A 20,709-nucleotide genomic window follows, 5' to 3' on the forward strand; every position below is an offset into this window, starting at 1 on the left:
ATTATAAAAATTAGTTGTATTTCATTATTTTTTAATCCAAAATAAACCACACTATTGAATCTTCTAAACAACTTATTATAAAGTATAAATATCTACAAAAACTTTATTGCTATATTTGATTTTGTATTTTTTTAATGCTTTAAACTTGATAATATCATGATGTGTATTATCACATAATATATCAATATTTCATTAAAAAATATATTTTTTAAGAAATTAAAATTATTAGAATATTAGTTTAAAAAATTAGTTTTAATAAAATAATTTGTTAAGAAATTAGTTTTAAAAAATTAGTTTGAAATTATATAAGTGAATTTTTTAAAAATATCTTAGTTATATATAGTTTCAAATATCAAATAGTTATAATTTTATTATTAAATTTTATAAAATAATTTATATAAGATTTTATTAATATTTTTGAGAACTATTTTGAATGTAGTAATTTTTTTTTTTCCTTTTTTTCTTTTTTTTTTTTCAAACTTGACATAATTTTATACATATTATCTAAAATACAAGCTTCTAATTATTTGTAAAACCTTCAAAATTGGAAATAAGTGTCTTTAAAACTTCACTATTTATAACTAATCACAATAGCCTGTTTAAATGCATTTTTTTTTTTCTTCAAGCCAATGGCTTTTTAAATTTAGAATAGTAAATGAAATTTAGTATAGACATAAAATATTTATTTTAAAATTATAAAATTCTAAAATTCTTTACATATTTCTTTATGGTATAATGATAAGATTATGTTTTATCATAAAATTTACTATATATTTTGAATAAAATATAAAAAATAAAAAAAATTTAATTATTTTTGCATAAGAATAATAAATATTCGAAGTAAGATTTTAAGTATCAAGTTTAATGAGGTTGCTCTCAAGTTTATACTAAATATAGAAAAATATAGAAATTAAAATTATTAGAATAACTCTCTTAGCCAAAGAAAAAAATTATTTTTTTTTAATAAGAAAAATTATTTTTTTCTGTTAGATCTAATTTTATAATAGATTTAAAAAAAAATAGCTTATTACAATAAAAAAAATTAGATATTTTATAAACTTATCAAAAAATGAATTGAAAAAATTAAATAAAATATTAACATTATGTTGAGGCATTTTCAATAAAAACCTTAGGATTATTTTTAAATAGTATTTTTAAATATAAAAATTCAAATTTTTTTTTAAGTTGAATAATAAAAATATATATATATATATATATATATATTTTTAAAAATATCAATAGAAGTTTCTACTTAAAATAAGGGATTAGAACATAGAGTATAATTGTTTTGCTGTAATATAAAAATAATTCATTTTAAAACTAAAACAATATTATTAATTCACCAATCTTAATTCATTAATCTTAATTCACTAATTGATATATATATATATATATATATATATATATATATATTAAAATTTGTTATAATCCATCATAAATTGTTATAAGGATTTTCGAAATCAAAAGCATCATTAGATGAATGTATCAAAAAAGTTGTTAAGGTATGAAGCAATTGTTGTTGCATTAGAAAGTATTATTTCCACTATTATAATCAATAGTTAAGAAATTCAAATATCAAAATATTAAATTATATTAATATATTTATTTTCTTAGAATAATGATGATAGTTGTATATTGTAATAGTATTGGAGCATAAGAACTCTATGGATTGAATTTCCCCACATCCTGAACAGATATATTATAATAATATTCTATTGCGCAACCAATGCTGAGGGGTCAATGTTAGAGCACACTTATGTGTTCAGCCGGCAGCTGCTACGTTCTTCACAACAAAGATGCATGACTTCGTATTCAATTTCTGGCTGAATTTTTTCAGTACACAGTCAAGTAGGAGATTTTTGTCATTGCGATATAAAACTTTTATTCAAAGAACTTTGTGAATGGTTTTATGAAGACTTACATGTTAGCTGCGTGGCCTCCAGAACCGAAGAGTATGTTGGTAGTGCCCGTGAAGAACGATTTCAAATCTATGGGAGCTGAATGCTTCACCCCGGGAGACTAGAAAAAAGCGAACATGGAATGGATAAAGATTTGATTAGTTCGTAACTTCATCACCGGTGCGAAGCTTTCAGCATAACAATGTGAAGTGTCACCGATCCACTTTAAAAACACTTTTTTTTGAAGTCTCTCAAGGGTTCTTAAGTTTCAGTAGTCTGAAGGCAACAGTAAAGAATCTGTCTGATATAGTTTAAGTACCTGGCCTCTGCTTTTAGCAGCGATTAACAAAAACCATGAAGTGTGTGTGGTTGTCAAAACACCAGTAATCGAAAAAACACGGAAATTGTGAATTGATGGCAGTAGGTTTATACCGAGAGAAGCAGCTTCAAAAATCAGCACCCAAGTTCGCTTGGTCAAATGGGGATTCAAGTAGTATGCTTCACTGTGTCAGTCAAGAAAAATTAATTTATTTCACATGAACAAGCACTGGACAAAAGATCAACCTCAGACTTCTACGAGTTCAGCAAGACCAATGAAAATCGATTCATTACCGCAAACAACCATCACGACAAAAGAAGTTCAACATAGGCTTGATTCGCTTGCGAACACTAAGTGTTGTTCAATGGACACTCTTATTGGAACACTAGAAGGACCTCCCAAGCTGCATTTTCTCTTTAACAATTCGTCATGTCTCCGTATTCTTGGAGATTCACTTCAACATCACATCGTACTTTATCAATCGACACGAGGAGATCATGCTGACAATCTTAGGGTGCTCACACAGATGGGCACAACGGACCCATTTCATGAGAAGATCTCTGGCTAGGAAATCAAGAATTACGGAGCTGATGGAAGACTGCAGGTTTGTGACCTGAATGACATGCTTCTTGAAATCCTCACCCTCCTCCTTCCAATCTCGGTACTCCACGTACAAGCGCGATAGCACGTAACATGTGTACATTCCAATCGCAACGTGGAAGAAATGAAAGAACAGCCCAAGCTTGTAGCCCATTTGAGTGTAGGATGTGGGCAACGACAGAATAACTTGCCCTACCTGTGTCAATCAACAGATTTTCAAAGCACCTCCACCAAAACATTAGGTTCAGGGGTTCAAAATTTCCAAAGCAGTGCAGTCCTATAACTGCTAAAGAATATAGTTTCCATTACTTCAAGCAATTTCTGAAGCAGTTGGATCTCTATTGCAAACCTCACCTACTCCTTCCGTTGCTTAAACTGAAGTCGTCCCATAACTAAAATAAGGCTACGCCGTTGAAGGAGTTAAGATTGGGTTGTAAAGAATATAGTTTCCATTACTTCAAGCAATTTCTGAAGCAGTTGGATCTCTATTGCAAACCTCACCTACTCCTTCCGTTGCTTAAACTGAAGTCGTCCCATAACTAAAATAAGGCTACGCCGTTGAAGGAGTTAAGATTGGGTTGTGATCGGACCTGAGCGGAGACAACATTAAGCCAGGCGTCATAGATCGATCCCCCATGCCATATCGCCTTCTTCAAGAACGACCCATGACGGTTGTGGTCAGGGACACCGTCCACGGGACAGACGCCAGCCTCAAGCTCTTCACCCTTGTCAGCGCAATTGCGCTCGCAATTGTTGCTACATGAGCCCATGCAGAAAGTCGTGATGCATCAGCAGGCTTCGCACTCTCAAGAGCTACGGGTATATCAGAAGTTCGTCGCAAACACTCGATTGTTTACAAGCACCACTTCGTATTACAGATCCACTGCGAAAATCTACATGCGAGTATTTTCTCTCAATGAACTTCTGCAACGTATTGGTAGCTGCAGCTCCTGCAACGAGCTTAGTAGACTTGAATGTGCATTCCTCCAGAGGTCAAAGCTTTGTTCTGGTGAGCACCTGGAGGAGAATGAAGTGGGCAGCAGGCATTTATGACGAGGATTATATGAGGTGCCCCCAGGATCTGCTCAATTAGTCTGTACGTCTGTGTTGCAGCATCTCTTTGTGATGCTTCACATTCCTCCTTTCGAAACTGGTCGTGAAAAGAGACTAAGTTTGCTGCGGCACTTCCATCCTAATACAAGATCTCACATCGCATTGATCCTTCACTAGAGGCGGTCAAACTTGTGCAACGATTTCTATGTCGAAGTCTCACGTCCGCTTGCCTGATGGTGCTCCATCTCTCGCCGAGGTTGATGCTTTGCCAGTCGGGGATCAAGCCACAAGCAGCATCACATTATCACACTCTCTTATACATTTGTATTACCATATTCATGAATGTTTTTACTGACTTTTGTTCATGCATCTACTAATTATAATCTTGTAAATTCACACGCAACATACACTAAGAAAAGAAAAAGCAACAAAGCCAGGGGTTCAAAAATTAAAGTTGTGATCATACACGTCTTTTGTGTATTGACCTTCATCTGTCTCATGTTCGTATTTTGAATTATAATGATTTCGTTTTTTCTCAAATATTCCTTCGAGAAACTAGTCGTGACTGTAGAATTTGGACGTTGTAGTGTTAGGTCAAAGTTTTCTAGAATGAATGTGCAAAAGCATGAGCGCATTTTGTTTTTTGTTGGATGCAACTGGTCAAGTCAAAGATTGGATGCCGACTACTTGTAGGGATGTATGCTTCATTCTGGAGTTGTGCAAGAAAATGATTCTTCTTTAGTTGTAGATAAAGTGGGACGTCTTAATAAAAGGAACTTAAAAAATCTTCAAAAAAGAAGAAAATGACACTAATAGTTTCTTCCAGAATATAGACTTGAATGTTCTCCTAGCGATATTACAATTAAACACATCACAAATTCTGGAGACTTCACAGAGTTTCTAAAACATTATTCTTCTTTTCTTAGATAGCCATTGTGAAATGTTCATTATTTTAATTTTTTTGAAATTAGTTGTAATTTGATCAAAAAATATTAATGAAAAAATACTTAAAAATATAAAAATAAAATTTGTATGATTTTTAAAGTCTTTTTTGGTATTAAAATGAATTACATAAATTATTAAGAGGTATCATATATATTTTTTTAATTAGTTTTTATATATATATATATATAATATATTTGGTGATTGTCGTACAAAATATGAGCATTATCCTAATAAAATAAGTAGAAAGAATTGACATTTTAATTTTTTAAAAATAAATATATATTTTTATATTTTCATATGATAATATATATATATATATATATATATATATATATATTTAAAATCTCAAAACCAAATTTTTTCTTCTAAATGCAAAGAAGTAGGGTTGTATATGATATTAATGTGGGCAATTATGTTTGCATCCTCTAAGTTTTTTATTTTTATTTAGTATTTGTTCAAAAATAGATCTTTGATACATGTTCTAAATTACTTAATGTTGCTTATTTCATCAAACTAATTAAACTTAGTTTTTTTTTATGTATAATATCTTCTTCTAGTAATTGACATGATATCAAAGCAATTATAAAACCTCATCTTTTTTTTGTAGTTGTAACACTATCTCTTACTCAGTATGTCTTCCCTTGACTTAGAAATAAGTAAATTCAAATACATAGCTAAAGAGGCTTTTGAGGGCATACAATCTTTTAATATAAATACCACTCATTTGACACAAATAACTATTAGTTTTATATTAATAGCTAGTAATTATTACCCAACCATTCTAAAGGCATATCACCTCATGAGTATCAAAAACTATGATATATGAGCTTTAAAGATGAAGAATGTACTAATTTGGAATAATTTTTATAGCTATTATATTATATTGTTGGACACTCATGTGGCACTTAATTCAAAGATTTTAAAGAAAGAGTAAGTACAAAGTACCTTCAATAATAGCATGAAGAATGCCAAGCTACTCAAATAATATGTCAAACCATACACTTACTAGATATCATAAAAAAACAACATATTTGTTAGATGAAGTAGATTGCAAAATGTCCAAACCAATTATTGTTTGATACACTTTGAAAAATCTTTCTAAGAAACATGACATAATATGTCAAGTGATGTACAAAGAGAAATAACTAACTATATACTTAGAACTTGAGGATAAATTATTAGAAGAGCATCTAAACCACAAGTTTAAAAATAATTTTTGGAATAACGAAGCCATGCTTAAACTTCAAGATAATTCAAGAAGGCCCTTCAATAGGAGAAATTCAAATCAAAAAAGTAGAACAAACTACCAAAAGCCTTATTATCAAAATCCAAGCTTTGATAGATAGTGAAATTATAATCTATGATCATCTTATTGAAAAGGCAAAAATAGATCATAATATGGAAGATATTGTCTATATAATCAACATCTAAATTGTTTCTAATTTCATCATGATATTGATTGATTTCAATACCACCTTCATTTGATATTATTAAGAGATTTTAGAAAGAAGAACAACTCTTTAGAAGGAAATTTTAAATCATTCCTTGAATGCCTACAAGAGATGAAATCTATGCTCCAAAAAAGTGATTATACAACACAAGCTTGTTCCAATATACACATCTATAATATTGATATTAAACCAAATGATAACAAACCTAATAGCTGCAAAGTACCTAAGGATTAATAAGCCAAGGAAGAAACATTAGCTTTTCCAATTGTAAAAGTGTATGTAGCAAAAATAAAAGATGTAGATTCAAAAATATTATTTTCACTATGGCACCTTGATTCCAATGCTTTTAATTACATAATACATGATATTTCAATTTTATCATCTCTTACTCTTAATTTTTGATATTCAAGTAACTTTAGCCAATTAGCAAGTATATAATATAATTCGTGTAGAAAATATGGCAAATCACCTTTCTAATGGTAAAATACAAAGTATCAATTATGTACTTTACTTCTTTGGTATTTGAAAGAATATGCTATTTGTTTTTTTTTTATTTTATAAATAAAAAATTTATAATTTAATTTTTTATTGATGAATGTTAAATTAGTGATTAGAATAGTAATTTATTGGTATTTGAAATATAAGACAAAGACAACAACTTATATAGACTGTTAGGAGAAATTATACATAGTGATTTCTATATACTATCATATACAATAAAGCTTGTATTTGGATATAGTATTGAAGTTTTTAGTTGTTCAATTAAACAACTTTTATAAACCATGATATGGTAGAAAAAGCTCAAATATTTTAATTATCAAAGGATCAAAAGAATAATAACAATAAGAGCCATCAATGGATTATCAAAACATATTATGAATAAAAGCCCTATGAGATCTATTTTTTTTAAAAATAAAGTAAAAAAAATATTTCATAAGCCAAAACTATTGAAATCATTTTTCAATTGATTCACATAGATGTTGCCAAATCTTTCTATATCACATTAATTAGAAAATCAAAACACTTTCTAACTAATATCAATGACTTCTTAAAAAAATATTCAATATATTTTTTGGTGCACAAAGACAAGTACTTCAAAAAATTCTAAAATTTTCATAAAAAATATAAAAAGTAGATATGATAACATCTCATTACTCTATTATCTAATAATAGTAAAAAAATTTATCCATTAAATTATACAAGTACTATTCTAATAATAAAATCTATTATTATTATATTCAATCTCAAATACTATAGTACAATAGCATTGTTGAATGCTATAATTGTACTAATTTCAATATAATCAAGTATTTTCTTGAAATTCTTACATATCAATGGATTGAGTTTGTTAAATAATTCCTATTTTAATAAACTTTTGATCCATTTGTACATCCCCTAATAAGATCTATAAAGAGATTTTTTCATATAGTTAGATTAGACATATCATATCTTTGGATCTTAAGATATTTTGACTACATTGCAAATACAAGCCTTTTAAAAAAGCAAACTTGATACACATACATGTAAGCATCTCTATTGTAGTTTTGATGAAAATATTAAAGGATGTTGTTGTTATGATTTGACAACAATAAGAGTTATTATTTCAAAAGTTGTATACTTCTTTGAAAGGACAATATTTCATAATATTGTGATATGGATTGTTTAATAATTAAATGGTAGGAATTCATATACATTATGCCTACCTTAAGTATATAATTAGATTATTGTTAATAATTTTTTTATTTTAATTCATATACTTATTTTAATTTATGTATTTATTTGTTTGTTAGTAGAAGACTAGCAATAAGATTGATAGTTGAGAAGATTAAAAGATGAGAGTAAAGAGAACATAGATCACAACTGGTAGATTCTCATCTTAGAGTCTTCTTAGTGACTTTTGAATAAAAGAAAAGACACACCACAAGTGGTGGTTTCTTATTTTAGAATTTTTTTCGTGACTTTTTAAAGAAGGATAAGTATATGAAAGATTACATATAGTGGAGAGAAAAAGAGACTTAAGAAAAAAGAGAAGAAGCGTAATGTATTGTTTTTGGATGGTTATTGTATCTTTGATATTGGTTAATAAACATAGCAAATTTTGAGTCTTAAAAAAAAATCTATAGTGATTAATTGGAGTCTTTGATTTGAAAAAGATTTGAAATATTGTTTAAAATAAGTATATCCACATGTATACAAAGTTTGAAGAAAAAAACTAATGAAGTCAAGTAAAAACAAAGTAATAAAGCAAGAGAGGTGTAGTAAGATTGCAAGTCAAGAGTAACAATTTTGAAGAGTCATAGCTAGATGTTTATAAGAGCTATTATTATAGAATATAGAATATAGAATATACTTATATTATTAATTCAAAAATCCATTTACTAAATTCTAAGGTATTTTGATATTTGATTTAAGAGACATGTATAAAAAATTAATCAAGATAAGATTGTAAACAAAAGGTAGTGACAAAAAAATTAGCTTAGATGATTTACTTGTTATAAATGATTTAATTCATTAATTACTTTGAAATTTAGATTATAAAGAAGAATTAAGATAAGTAAACTATTTTAAAAGTTTTTAAATCATTCTATTGATTTTATATTGAATTATATAAGTTTAAAATGAGGTAGGTCCAAAAGAGAAGATAAAATCCAACTAAACATACATAAACAATAAAGATTTCTACAATAAGAAGCTTCATGCTTTTTCAAACCAATCACAAACTTCTTGATATTTCATTTTTTACTATATAATTAATATTCTAATTTATCTCTAATATTTTGCTCCAAAAAGACTTAAGTGATGTTATACATAATTTATCATCAATTCCAAATTAACAACATTGCTACCATTATCAACCATGAATTCATCATGTCCCTTTTATTTTTTATCACCAATACCAATTACTAATTTCTTATAAGAACATATTAATTTAGGTTCACCAAATAGTCTATCTCCACAACTTCTAGATTATTTATTATTTCTTTTGGTTATGATTATTTCTTATTTTTTAGCATAGCAAAAGCCAATATCAATATATTTTATGGATTTTAATCAACTAAAAATTCTAAAGTCCTTTATTAGTGTAATTAAAGGAAAAAAATCTATCACTTTTGACTAAGTTTAATATAACTTCTATTGGATGAAAATAATGGAAGCTAAATATTTTTTAATTATAAAAAATAATACTTAGCATCTTATCTACTTTCTACTAGAAATTTTTTCTATAATAATATAATAGATTTACAAGGCCAAATCAAGTAAAAATAGAGGACTTAATAGATATGTTAGGGATCTGAATCTCAAAAAAATAGAATCCTTGATACACTCTTTTATCAGTATAGAGAACTAAAAATCACTCAAAAGATAATACAATATTAACTAGAATGGCTATTGCTAAAAATAAAAAGACTAAAAAGTCTTGAAACAAGACTAAAGAATAGAATGACATTGACAAGAATGAAAAAAGCTTCACTCTTGCCTCCTTATATACTTATAACAAGAAGTTATGTGGTGATGTCTTATAGGACTTTCAAAACATGTTGACTTTACTAACCACATGTCTTAACTTGCAAGGTAAATAATCTATATATGTGCTACATAGTTAGCTTGTTCTACAAGCTACTACATGGAGTTAACTTGTTCCACAAGCTACCAACATGTGGTTAGCTTGTGTCATGGACATACATTGGAAGATTCTTCGAATATTCTTCTAGAATATTCTCTAAAGATTCTCTAAAGATTCCTTTAGAAGGTTCTAGAAGATTCTTAGAATATTCCCTAAAGATTCTCTTAGAAGGTTCTAGAATATTCTTAGAAGGTTCTAGAATATTCTGATAGATTCTAGGAAGTTGCTCGAGAAGTTTCTTAATTAGTAGAAGTTGTTGGAGAAGCGTCCTAGTTAGCGGAAGTAGCTCGAGAAGCTTCCTATTCAGTAGTATATATAGGAGTCGAGGCTGAAGGGTTCTTCAGTCTCGACAACACATCTCTTGGAGTTCTAGCTCACTCTTCTGGTGTTGTTCTTGTACTCATCTGTTTAATCTAGTTCTGCCACTTCTTCTTGAACTTCTTGTTAGATTTCAAGTCTGTATTTTGTGTCCGTGACAGTTTGTCGAGACTGCATTTTCACTTGTATCAGAGCTAGTTCCTTCTTGTTAGAGAGTGGATTACCCCTCTTCTTGAAGGTGTGCTAGTGTTTTAGAGGTTGCGGATTACCCTCCTCTAAACTGATATCTCTTCTTTCTTAATATTGGAGCCTTATTCTTCTTGGAGAGAGTGGATTACCCCTCATCTTCGAGTCTTAAGTCGTTTTAGAGGTTGCGGAGTACTCTCCTCTGAACCAATATTGTCCTCTTGTCAAAACTCTTTTTTCTTCTTTCTGAAGGTTAGCCAAAGGTTAAGACGTTAAAATGGCTAAAAGTTTGGAATCCAAACTAGACGCCATCATAAATGCTCTTGCCTCGTTGTCACATAGGACAACAGAGATCGAAGGAGTCATGGTAGGACTCCATAACAATGGAGCATCTGGGATAGCGCCATCTAAAGCATATCAGCCTCAAACTTCTGCGCCAGAAGAAGCAGTTCTACCTCCATTTCAACAAGATCGAGTAGTCCTACAACGAAAGGAGCCTCGAGTTAGTCTTCCAGATAAGTTTGATGGAACTCGTTCCAAGTTTCGAGGTTTTGTCAACCAAATCAGGTTGATAACAATTTTACAGCCCGAACGTTATCCGACGGAGGAAGCGCGTGTTGGGCTTGTTGGAACCTTGCTTACAGCACAAGCTCTGTCTTGGTTTACTCCCTTGTTCGAGAAGCGATCGCCAATCCTGAGCAACTTTGAAACGTTCTTGGAGGCGTTTGCAGAAGCATTTGGCGAGCATGATAAAGTTCGATGGGCTACAACAAAGATCCGATCGCTACGACAAGGAACACGCTCTACATCAGTCTATGCCTCGGATTTCAGACAATTGGCAAGTGACATTAATTGGGGTGAAGAGGCGTTGGTGAGTCAGTTTTATTGGGGCTTGAAGGATGATGTGAAGGACTTGCTGTTATCTCTTCCTGATCCTCAAACTCTCAACGAAGCTATTAGCCAAGCTGTAAAGTGTGAAAACCGCCTATTCTAGCGTCGCCAAGACCAACGTCCAAGACACCAAATGACTCGTTACAACGTGACTATGTCTGCAAATAGCTTAAACTCACATTCAGAGGCAATAGACATGCAAATCGACACGGCGCGTGTCCGATCTCTTACTCCAACAGAGAAGAAACGGCGTATGGAGGAAGGGTTATGTTTGTACTGTGGAGAAGAAGATCACAAGGTTGGAAATTGCCCAAAGAAGCAAAATTGGCACCCTGTCAAGACTAGAAGTGCGATGATTCCGGAAAACGACGACGCCCAGCCACAGTAAGAACCGTGCGGCTGGACAATCTAATATCACGACAACAATCAGGTTCCTCCTTCTCTGTCCAACCTGCCCATTGTTTTACAATTCCTTTGTTTTTAGGCCCTCAAAAACAAAAAACTTTAGCTTTATTGGATTCGAGGGCATCTACTTGTTTTTTAGATGAAGAGTTTGCTAAATGCCACAAGATCCGTTTAGTACAGAAGTCCAAACCTGTTCACGTAGAGGTGATAGATGGACGACCTTTATTGTCAGGCAACGTTACCCACGAATCAGAACCTATAGAAGTGGTGTTTAAGGACTATAGTAGTCACGTTATTTTTAATATTATTAGAACCCCATCAAGCCCTGTTATCCTTGGTCTTTCTTGGTTAGAAGATCATAATCCGTCCATTGATTGGAGGCTACGAAGGATAACATTTCCTGAAAAAAATAATAATAAACCTGTTGGTAGAACCTACATGAAGAAATCCATGTTTATTGGAGCGAGAGCGTTCCTAAGATCGTCCAAGGAAGGCGCACCATTTGTCATTTATGCAGCTCCAACTAGCGGCGAGAATATCTCAACATCGAATATACCAGAGCAATATAGGGATTTTGAAGACGTGTTTCAGAAGAAGAACGCCGATATACTGCCGGAACATCGACCATATGATTGCGCCATAGACTTAGAGGAAGGAGCGCAACCACCTTTTGGTCCAATATACAACCTATCGCAGACGGAGTTGGCAGAATTGCGGAAGTACATCGATGAGAATCTAGCCAAGAATTTTATTCGACATTCAAAGTCACCAGCTGGAGCACCAATCCTATTCGTGAAGAAAAAGGATGGCTCACTGCGGATGTGCGTGGACTACCGAGGACTCAACAAGGTGACCAAGAAAAATCGCTATCCCTTACCTTTGATCTCCGGCCTCTTAGATCAACTTGGACGTGCAAGGATTTTTACAAAGATTGATTTAAGAGGAGCCTACAACCTTGTGCGAATCAAAGAAGGAGATGAATGGAAGACAGCCTTTCGTACAAGGTATGGCCATTTTGAGTACAATGTCATGCCTTTTGGTCTTACCAATGCTCCAGCGGTCTTTCAGCATATGATGAACGACATCTTTCCGGAGTACCTCGATGACTTTGTTGTCATCTATCTGGATGATATTTTGATATTTTCCAAGAATGAAGAAGAACATGAGAAGCACGTTTGTTTGGTTCTTGAAAAACTACGCGAACGAGGACTCTACGCCAAGTTGGAGAAGTGTCAATTTCACCAGAATCAGATGGAATTTTTGGGCTTCATTGCGACTACAGAGGGCTTGAAGATGGATCCAAAAAAGGTAGAAGCAATTATATCTTGGGAAGTTCCGAAGACGGTTAGAGATGTTCAGTGTTTTCTTGGATTTGCTAACTTCTATCGGATCTTCATCAAGAATTATTCTCAAGTTGCTGCACCACTCACGCGTCTAACAAGCAAAGACAAGCTCGAATGGGGATCACAAGCAGCAAAAGCATTTCAAGATCTCAAGACGGCATTCACTACGGCTCCAATCTTGATACACCCTGACTTTGCAAAGGCTTTCTATTTAGAGACCGATGCTTCAGATTTTGCTTTGGGAGCTGTGCTTTCACAGATGGGCATAGACAAGAAGCTTCACCCAGTTGCGTTCTATTCACGGAAGTTCTCTGCTGCTGAGATCAACTACGAGATCCACGACAAAGAGCTGCTTGCTATAGTGGATGCCTTCCAAGAGTGGCGTCACTTCCTCGAAGGAGCTGCACATCCAGTGACTGTTTATACGGACCACAAGAATTTGGAGTACTTCATGACAGCTCGAATTTTGAATCGTCGTCAAGCTCGATGGAATATGTCTCTATCACGATTTGACTTTATTAACACCTACCGCCCTAGAAAACAGCAAGGATTATCTGACGCATTATCGAGGAGATCGTATCTTGCGCCAAAGGCTGGAGAAGCAGCGTTTGATCAACAATGTACAACATTGTTGAAACCAAAAAAATTCAGGATTTTTGCTACTGTTGTAACTATCGATGACGGCTTCCTCAGCGAGGTACGTACTGCGACCATTGAGGATTCTATAGCTCTTGACATCAAACAACGTGTCAATAATGACAAGTTTAAGGTGGAGGGAGATCTTCTGTATTTTGAGGAGCGGTTGTATATCTCGAAAGGACCAACTCGACTCCGAGTACTTCAATCTCGCCACGACTTTCCAGCTGCGGGACATTTTGGATTCAACAAGACTTTGGAGCTCATTTCACGAGATTTTTGGTGGCCCCAAATGTGGAAGGATGTGAAAGAATTTGTCCTTTCTTGTGATGTTTGTTCAAGATCCAAGATCCCTCGACATCGTCCGTATGGACTTCTCCAGCCATTGCCTATTCCGCACCGACCATGGTCTTCAGTTTCTATGGACTTCATTACGGACCTACTGCCATCGAATTCATTTGACAGCATCTTTGTTGTGGTGGATCGATTTACAAAGATGGCACATTTCGTGCCTTGCAAGAAAACATCGTCAAGTGAAGACACCGCAAGACTCTTTCTTGATAACATATATCGTTATCATGGCCTACCAGATGATATCGTGTCGGATCGAGGTACTCAGTTTGTATCCAAGTTTTGGAGGACTCTCTTTGAGATATTGAAGGTGGATATTAAGCTCTCTTCGGCTTTTCATCCTCAAACTGACGATCAAACGGAGCGGGTGAATCAAGTTTTGGAGCAATATTTACGATGCAGCATCAACTATCAACAAGATGATTGGACTGCATATCTACCGCTTGCTGAGTTCGCATACAACAACACTCTTCATGCATCAACTCAACAAACACCATTCTTCTCCAACTACGGATACCACCCCAAGCTCGATTTATTGAGTTCTTCAGCAAATAACAACCTAGCAGCTGAAGGATTTGTGAAGCAACTATCGGAGCTTCAAGCGACGTTGAAGCTTCAATTGCAATCTGCCCAAGAGAGTTACAAGGCATCTGCAGATAAATATCGAAATGAGGCGCCTACTTTTAAAGTTGGAAGTAAAGTATGGCTTCTTTGACGGAATATCAAGACCAAGCGGCCATGTGACAAATTGGACTATCGGAGATTAGGGCCATTTGTTATCGGGAAGCAGATCAATCCGGTGGCATATCGTCTGGAGTTACCAGCTACTATGAAGGTACATCCAGTCTTTCATGTGTCTTTGTTGGAACCTTATCCAGAGTCAGCTTTTCCCCAAAGAGTACAAAGTCCGCCACCAAGTATCGAAATTGAAAACCATGAGGAATATGAGGTGGAAAAGGTACTAGATTCACGGCGTAATAGGAGAAAATTGGAGTATTTAGTGCATTGGAGTGGATACGACATCAATGAACGAACGTGGGAGCGTGCCGAAAATCTTGCCAATGCACCAAAAAAGGTACAAGAATTTCATCAACGATATCCTCATAAACCTAAGCCGATTCAACGATAGCTTCTTGCTGAAGCTTGCTCATTAAGTAGCATAAAAAGGGGGGAGGGCACCTCCAAAATCCATAGTTCGATAGTGTAGAACTTTGTTAGCAACTATAGTTTGCTCTCATCATTTTAGCCTTTGGACATGGATAGTCAAGATACTACACTTGTTATGTCATCTCAAGCGACTAGCTCACGAAGACGACCGCGAGATGAAGAACCGCCTGCACCACGACGACGTCGGAGGATACCGAGCAACAGATCGCTAGTAATTGTATTTGAGGTCGAGTCTGCCTACGACGATCAACTAGAAGGTGTGTTTGGAGGACAGTTTCACAATGAAGACACAGAAGTCCACGCTTGGTCAAAGGTTGAAGGTGTTGGTCACTACCGTTGGCTCCAAGGGCCGATGAATCATTTGCCTCGCGAACAACAATTGGAATTCATAGCGGATGTGATGCGACAGATTTTCATTTTCTTGCGTTGGTATTGACTGATAACAACATTGCTTCTCGGAGATCTCGAAGTTAGAAGAGGAGGTGATGTCATGGACATACATTGGAAGATTCTTCGAATATTCTTCTAGAATATTCTCTAAAGATTCCTTTAGAAGGTTCTAAAAGATTCTTAGAATATTCCCTAAAGATTCTCTTAGAAGGTTCTAGAATATTCTTAGAAGGTTTTAGAATATTTTGATAGATTCTAGGAAGTTGCTCGAGAAGTTTCCTAATTAGTAGAAGTTGTTGGAGAAGCGTCCTAGTTAGCGGAAGTAGCTCGAGAAGCTTCCTATTCAGTAGTATATATAGGAGTCGAGGCTGAAGGGTTCTTCAGTCTCGACAACACATCTCTTGGAGTTCTAGCTCACCCTTCTGGTGTTGTTCTTGTACTCATCTGTTTAATCTAGTTCTGCCACTTCTTCTTGAACTTCTTGTTAGATTTCAAGTCTGTATTTTGTGTCCGTGACAGCTTGTTGGCTAAGTTTCTAACCTATAAATACATCTAAAGTCAAAACCTCGTTTATGAAGCTTCTAAAAAGTTTCTTTAGAAGACTTTATAAAATTAATCTATATTTACCTACTTCTACTTAATGATATAAGTAAGTATTGAGGTAAATGTATATGTACGTGACATTAGCACCTCTTCTAAGAACGAGTTCCATGAAGAGCAGTCATCATCTTTCATTTATCTTTATAATTCTTTATCTTAGTTTTGATGGATGTCGTTGATGAAGGGCCCCAACCTTCTTTGTTGTATTTACAAGATTCTTTGTTGGCTCCCATGTATATTTATTAAGATCATATCTATGCCAATAAATAAGATATTTCAATCTATTTTAGCGTCACCTTGAATCTAAGACTTCTTCCACTTCAAATTCTTGATTATTATCCACTTATATAGGAGGAGGTGGTATTTGTCTTTTTTTCAAAATATTTATTGTCTTATACGGCTGAAGAAGGGATACATGAAATACAAGATGGATCTTAATAGACTCCGATAGATGTAATCGATAAGCAATAAGATTGATTTGTTCACAAATAAAAAAAGATCTTAGCCAACGATAGTCCAATTTATCACAAGGACGAGTAGTTTTGATATTGCAACGAAATAACTATACTTTGTCACCTATGTTGAATTTTGGTTGTTCCTTAAGATAGGCATCTATGTTGGTCTTTTGTCCTCTTTGAGCTTCTTTTAATTATATCTTCATTATTGCATGTAGTTTTGACAAATGATTTGTTAAATCTTTTGTCGTAGGATTATTGACTTTTGAAAAGTCAAAAGTATCAAGTTGTGGATGATAACTATAATTAGTAAAGAAAGGTGGTTATTGAGTAGAAAAATGCACTGAATTATTATATGTAAACTTTGCCAATGGCAAAAGAGTTGTCTAAACATCTTCATGATAATTGATGGTACACCTCAAATATTGTTTTAAAATTTGATTCACCCATTCTGTTTGCTTATCAGTTTGAGGATTAAAAGTCAAAGAAAGTTTTATATCCACCTTTAGAATCTTGATACAAATTCAGTCCTCCTATCTAATATAATATCCTTTGGCAATCCATAATAGTGATAGATATTGTTGATAAAAAACTTAGCTATTTTTTCACTTGAAATAGATTTTTTATATGATAAAAAATGTGCCATTTTGGTGAAGCAATCTACAATTACGAATATGGAATCATATGAACTTGAGACTAAGAGATCCGTAATAAAATCCATAGAAACAAAAGACCATGGTTGTTTTGGAATAAGTAACAATTAAAGCAATTCATAAAGTCAATAGGAAAGAGTTTTGGATCTTAAACAAGTATTTCATGATTGTACAAAGTCTTTAATTGCCTTCTCCATTTGAGGCCACGAAAAATCTCTTGACATTAGTTCCAAAGTCTTGTATCCAAAATGTCCGGCTACTGGAAAATCATGACAAGCTTAAAAGACATGTAATCATGCCTTATCTTTTGGAATATATAGGTAGTCTTCAAAATATAGTAGATTGTTCTTGAATTCAAACTTTGAGGTGTCATAGGACTTAGAAGAAGTATTCTTGATATCATGAATAAGTGAATCAAAAGACATACTTTATTAAATTTGCTTGACAAAGGTTGAATCAACAGTCAATGTTGATTTTATTGCTCAAAGATGAAAATGCTTCGGCATTAATAGGATTGTTCTTTGTTGATCAAAAGATGCATCTCTTTTTTTTGGTACAAAATAAGAATGTCTAAAAAAGGCATTTGATAGATCTTATTATTTTTCAAGTCAATAAGATAAAAACATACTATAATGATCTTGATGATGATTCAAAATATGTGTTGAGATGAAGTACTCAAGGTTCTTATGATCCATATATATAGTGACTGGACTTGAAGTGTCTTCTATATAATGACACTATTCTTAAAATAAATCCATGATTGCAAAGAGATCTTTATCATAGATCTCATAATTAATCTTGACTGTTGAAAATTTCTTAGAATAAAAAGCTATTGAGTGGAGTTTGTCAACTATTCCCATTTGTGACAACACAATACCCATAGCAAAGTCTAACGTGTCTATTTCTACAAAAAATATCTTAAAAAAATTAATGTTGTTGGAGTAGAGAGAGTTTGCCTTAAGAAAGCACTGGGCTCCTAGCTGCTTATTAATGATAAGAACATGATAAAAATAAATAAATAAGTGAGAATTCTCTCAAAGAAAGATGAAAAAATAGAAATAACTTGATATGTATATTAAGAAAGAAATTGGAATGGCTATTGCCAAAAGCCAAGAAAATTAGAGATCCTTGAAACTAAACTGGAAACAAGAAAGAAATTGACAAGAGTGAAGAAGGCTTCACTCTTGTCTCTATATATACTTTCTAACTAGGAGCTATGTGGCAATGTCCTATAGGACCTCCAATATGTGTTGACTTTGTAGGACACATGCCTTGACTTACAAGGCAAATTTTTCTATGTGTGGGCCACATAATTAGCTTGGTCTTCAAGCTAACAAACATGTGTGGTACATGGCCAACTTGTTGACCACGTTTCTAATCCAAAAAGTCAATTAAAGATACCTATAAAGTCAAAGCAGTGTCTATAAAGCTTCTAGGAAGCATCTATAGCAAATATTATAGAATTAACTTATTTTTATGTACTTTTACTTACTTCTATCTTTTTATACATATAATTATTAGCTTACATGCATATGTCCTTGACATTACCCCCCCTTCTAGGGATGAGTTTCACTAGGAGTGGTCATCATATGTTGAGAAAATCTATGATGCGATGAATTATATTCGCTACATATTTTGATCTTTATTCTCTTCAAAGATGATTGATAGGGCTTCTCAACCATCGATAGTGTCCCATACCAGGGCGAGAAGACCATCGATTTATTTGATCATTGTTGAGGCCTTTATAACTTCCTTCGAATAAAACATTTGGAACACCGTCAAGAGTTGTTTCTACCTCTAATAAAATCACCAAACATTAGGAGTCCCTTCCAAGGTCGTGATACCAAATACGTTGTATCTCACCATCTATTCTAGAAAGAACATGTCGTTTTTGAAGATCTATATCTCGATTATATCATCTTGAAAGTTGTGACAATCGTAATGTCTTGTCCAATAAGTCTGCAAATGAAGGCTCTTGAGTCAAATCCACTGGTTTTTGGTTCTCCATCTCTTTGGCATCACAATTACAAAGAAGCTATAAACAAGGATTGAAAGTAAAATATTATCTTGCTTAGATCTTGTTTTTTTTATAAAGAAGGTTTTCATCTTAATTTTCATGGATGTCATTGATGAAAAGCCTCCACTGCCTTTGTTCTATTTATAAGATTCTTTACTAGCTCCCATGTGTGTTCACTAATATCATATCTGCATCAATGCATAAGATATTCTTATTTATTTTGGCGTCACCTTGAATCTAAGACTTCTTCTACTTCAAACTCTTCATTATTGTGCACTTCTATAGGAAGAGGTAGAGCTTGTCTTCTTCTTAGTATGTCCACTTTCTTGTATGGTTCAAGAAGAGACACATATTAGATGGATTTTTATTGACTTCGGTAGGTGTAAATAATATGCAACTAGATTGATTTGTGTAAAAGTACAAAATAGTCTAAGCCTTCGATAGTCCAACTCGTCAAAAGTACAAGTGGTCTTAATATTTCAACAAAGTAACTATACCTTATCATCCATGTGGAATGGAGTTTGTTCCTTTCGATAGACATCCGCATTGACCTTTTTTTGTTCTTGAGCTTCTTTTAACTACGTGTTGATCGTTGTATGTAGCTCTAACAAATGAATTGCCAAATCTTTCGCCACAGGATTATCAACTTTTGAAAAGTTCAAAGTATCAAGTCGTGGATGATAACCATAATTGATAAAAAAAGGTGTTTTTTTTGTAGAAGAATGTATCGTATTATTATAAGCAAACTCTGCCAATGGCGAAAGAGTTGTCTAATCATCTTGTTGGGTAATTAATAGTACATCTTAAATAATGCTCCAAAACTTGATTAACATGCTTTGTTTGTCCATCAATTTGAGGATGGAATGCCGAAGTTAGTTTTATATCCACTTTTAGAATCTTGAAAAGAGTTTGCCAAAATCTTGATACAAATTGAGTTCCCCTATCTCATATAATATCCTTGAGTAATCCATGATAGCGATAGATATTGTCAAGAAAGAGCTTAGCTATTTCTTCACTTGTGATAAATTTTGTACATGGTACAAAATGTGCCATCTTGGTAAAATGATCTACTATCATGAATATCGAGTCATAAGAATTCGAGATTAGAAGATCTATGATAAAATCCATAGAAACTAAAGACCATCATTGTTCTAGAATGAGTAATGGCTGAAGAAGTCTGTAAGGTCGATGATGAGGAGTTTTTGATCTTAAGCAAACAAAACAAGTTTATACAAAATCTTTGATTGCTTTCTATATTTGAAGCCACCAAAAGTCCCTGGATATTAGTTCCAAAGTTTTATTATACCCAAAATGTCCTGCTATTGGAAAGTCATGATGAGCTTGAAGAACACGTAATCGAGCTTCACTTTTTGGAACATATAGGCGTCCTTCAAAATATACTAGAT

General features: G+C 33.2%; 1 protein-coding gene and 1 long non-coding RNA gene across 2 annotated transcripts in view; both read right to left on the reverse strand.

Annotated features, from left to right (window-relative positions):
• Positions 1-20,709, reverse strand: part of LOC149987379 (uncharacterized) — a 95,889-nt gene that overhangs the window by 42,757 nt on the left and 32,423 nt on the right. The gene's annotated exons all lie outside the window — the stretch shown is intronic.
• LOC112272746 (auxin transporter-like protein 1) lies at positions 2,407-3,897 on the reverse strand. Its single transcript, XM_024500818.3, has 2 exons — positions 3,408-3,897; positions 2,407-3,013 (listed from the first exon to the last, which is right to left on the reverse strand). The coding sequence occupies exons 1-2, from the start codon at positions 3,585-3,587 to the stop codon at positions 2,669-2,671; spliced, it is 525 nt and encodes a 174-aa protein (XP_024356586.1). The 5' UTR covers positions 3,588-3,897; the 3' UTR covers positions 2,407-2,668.

The sequence above is a fragment of the Physcomitrium patens genome, chromosome 19, assembly GCF_059467195.1.
Source record: "Physcomitrium patens ecotype Gransden chromosome 19, ASM5946719v1, whole genome shotgun sequence".
In the NCBI taxonomy this organism is placed as follows: Eukaryota; Viridiplantae; Streptophyta; class Bryopsida; order Funariales; family Funariaceae; genus Physcomitrium; species Physcomitrium patens.

Excerpts from the sequence above, each read along its gene's own strand:
- LOC112272746 (XM_024500818.3), bottom strand. The coding sequence starts at position 3,587 with ATGGGCTCATGTAGCAACAATTGCGAGCGCAATTGCGCTGACAAGGGT. Across the intron at positions 3,014-3,407 it reads TTAATGTTGTCTCCGCTCAG|GTAGGGCAAGTTATTCTGTC; the intron begins GTCCGATCACAA and ends TGATTGACACAG.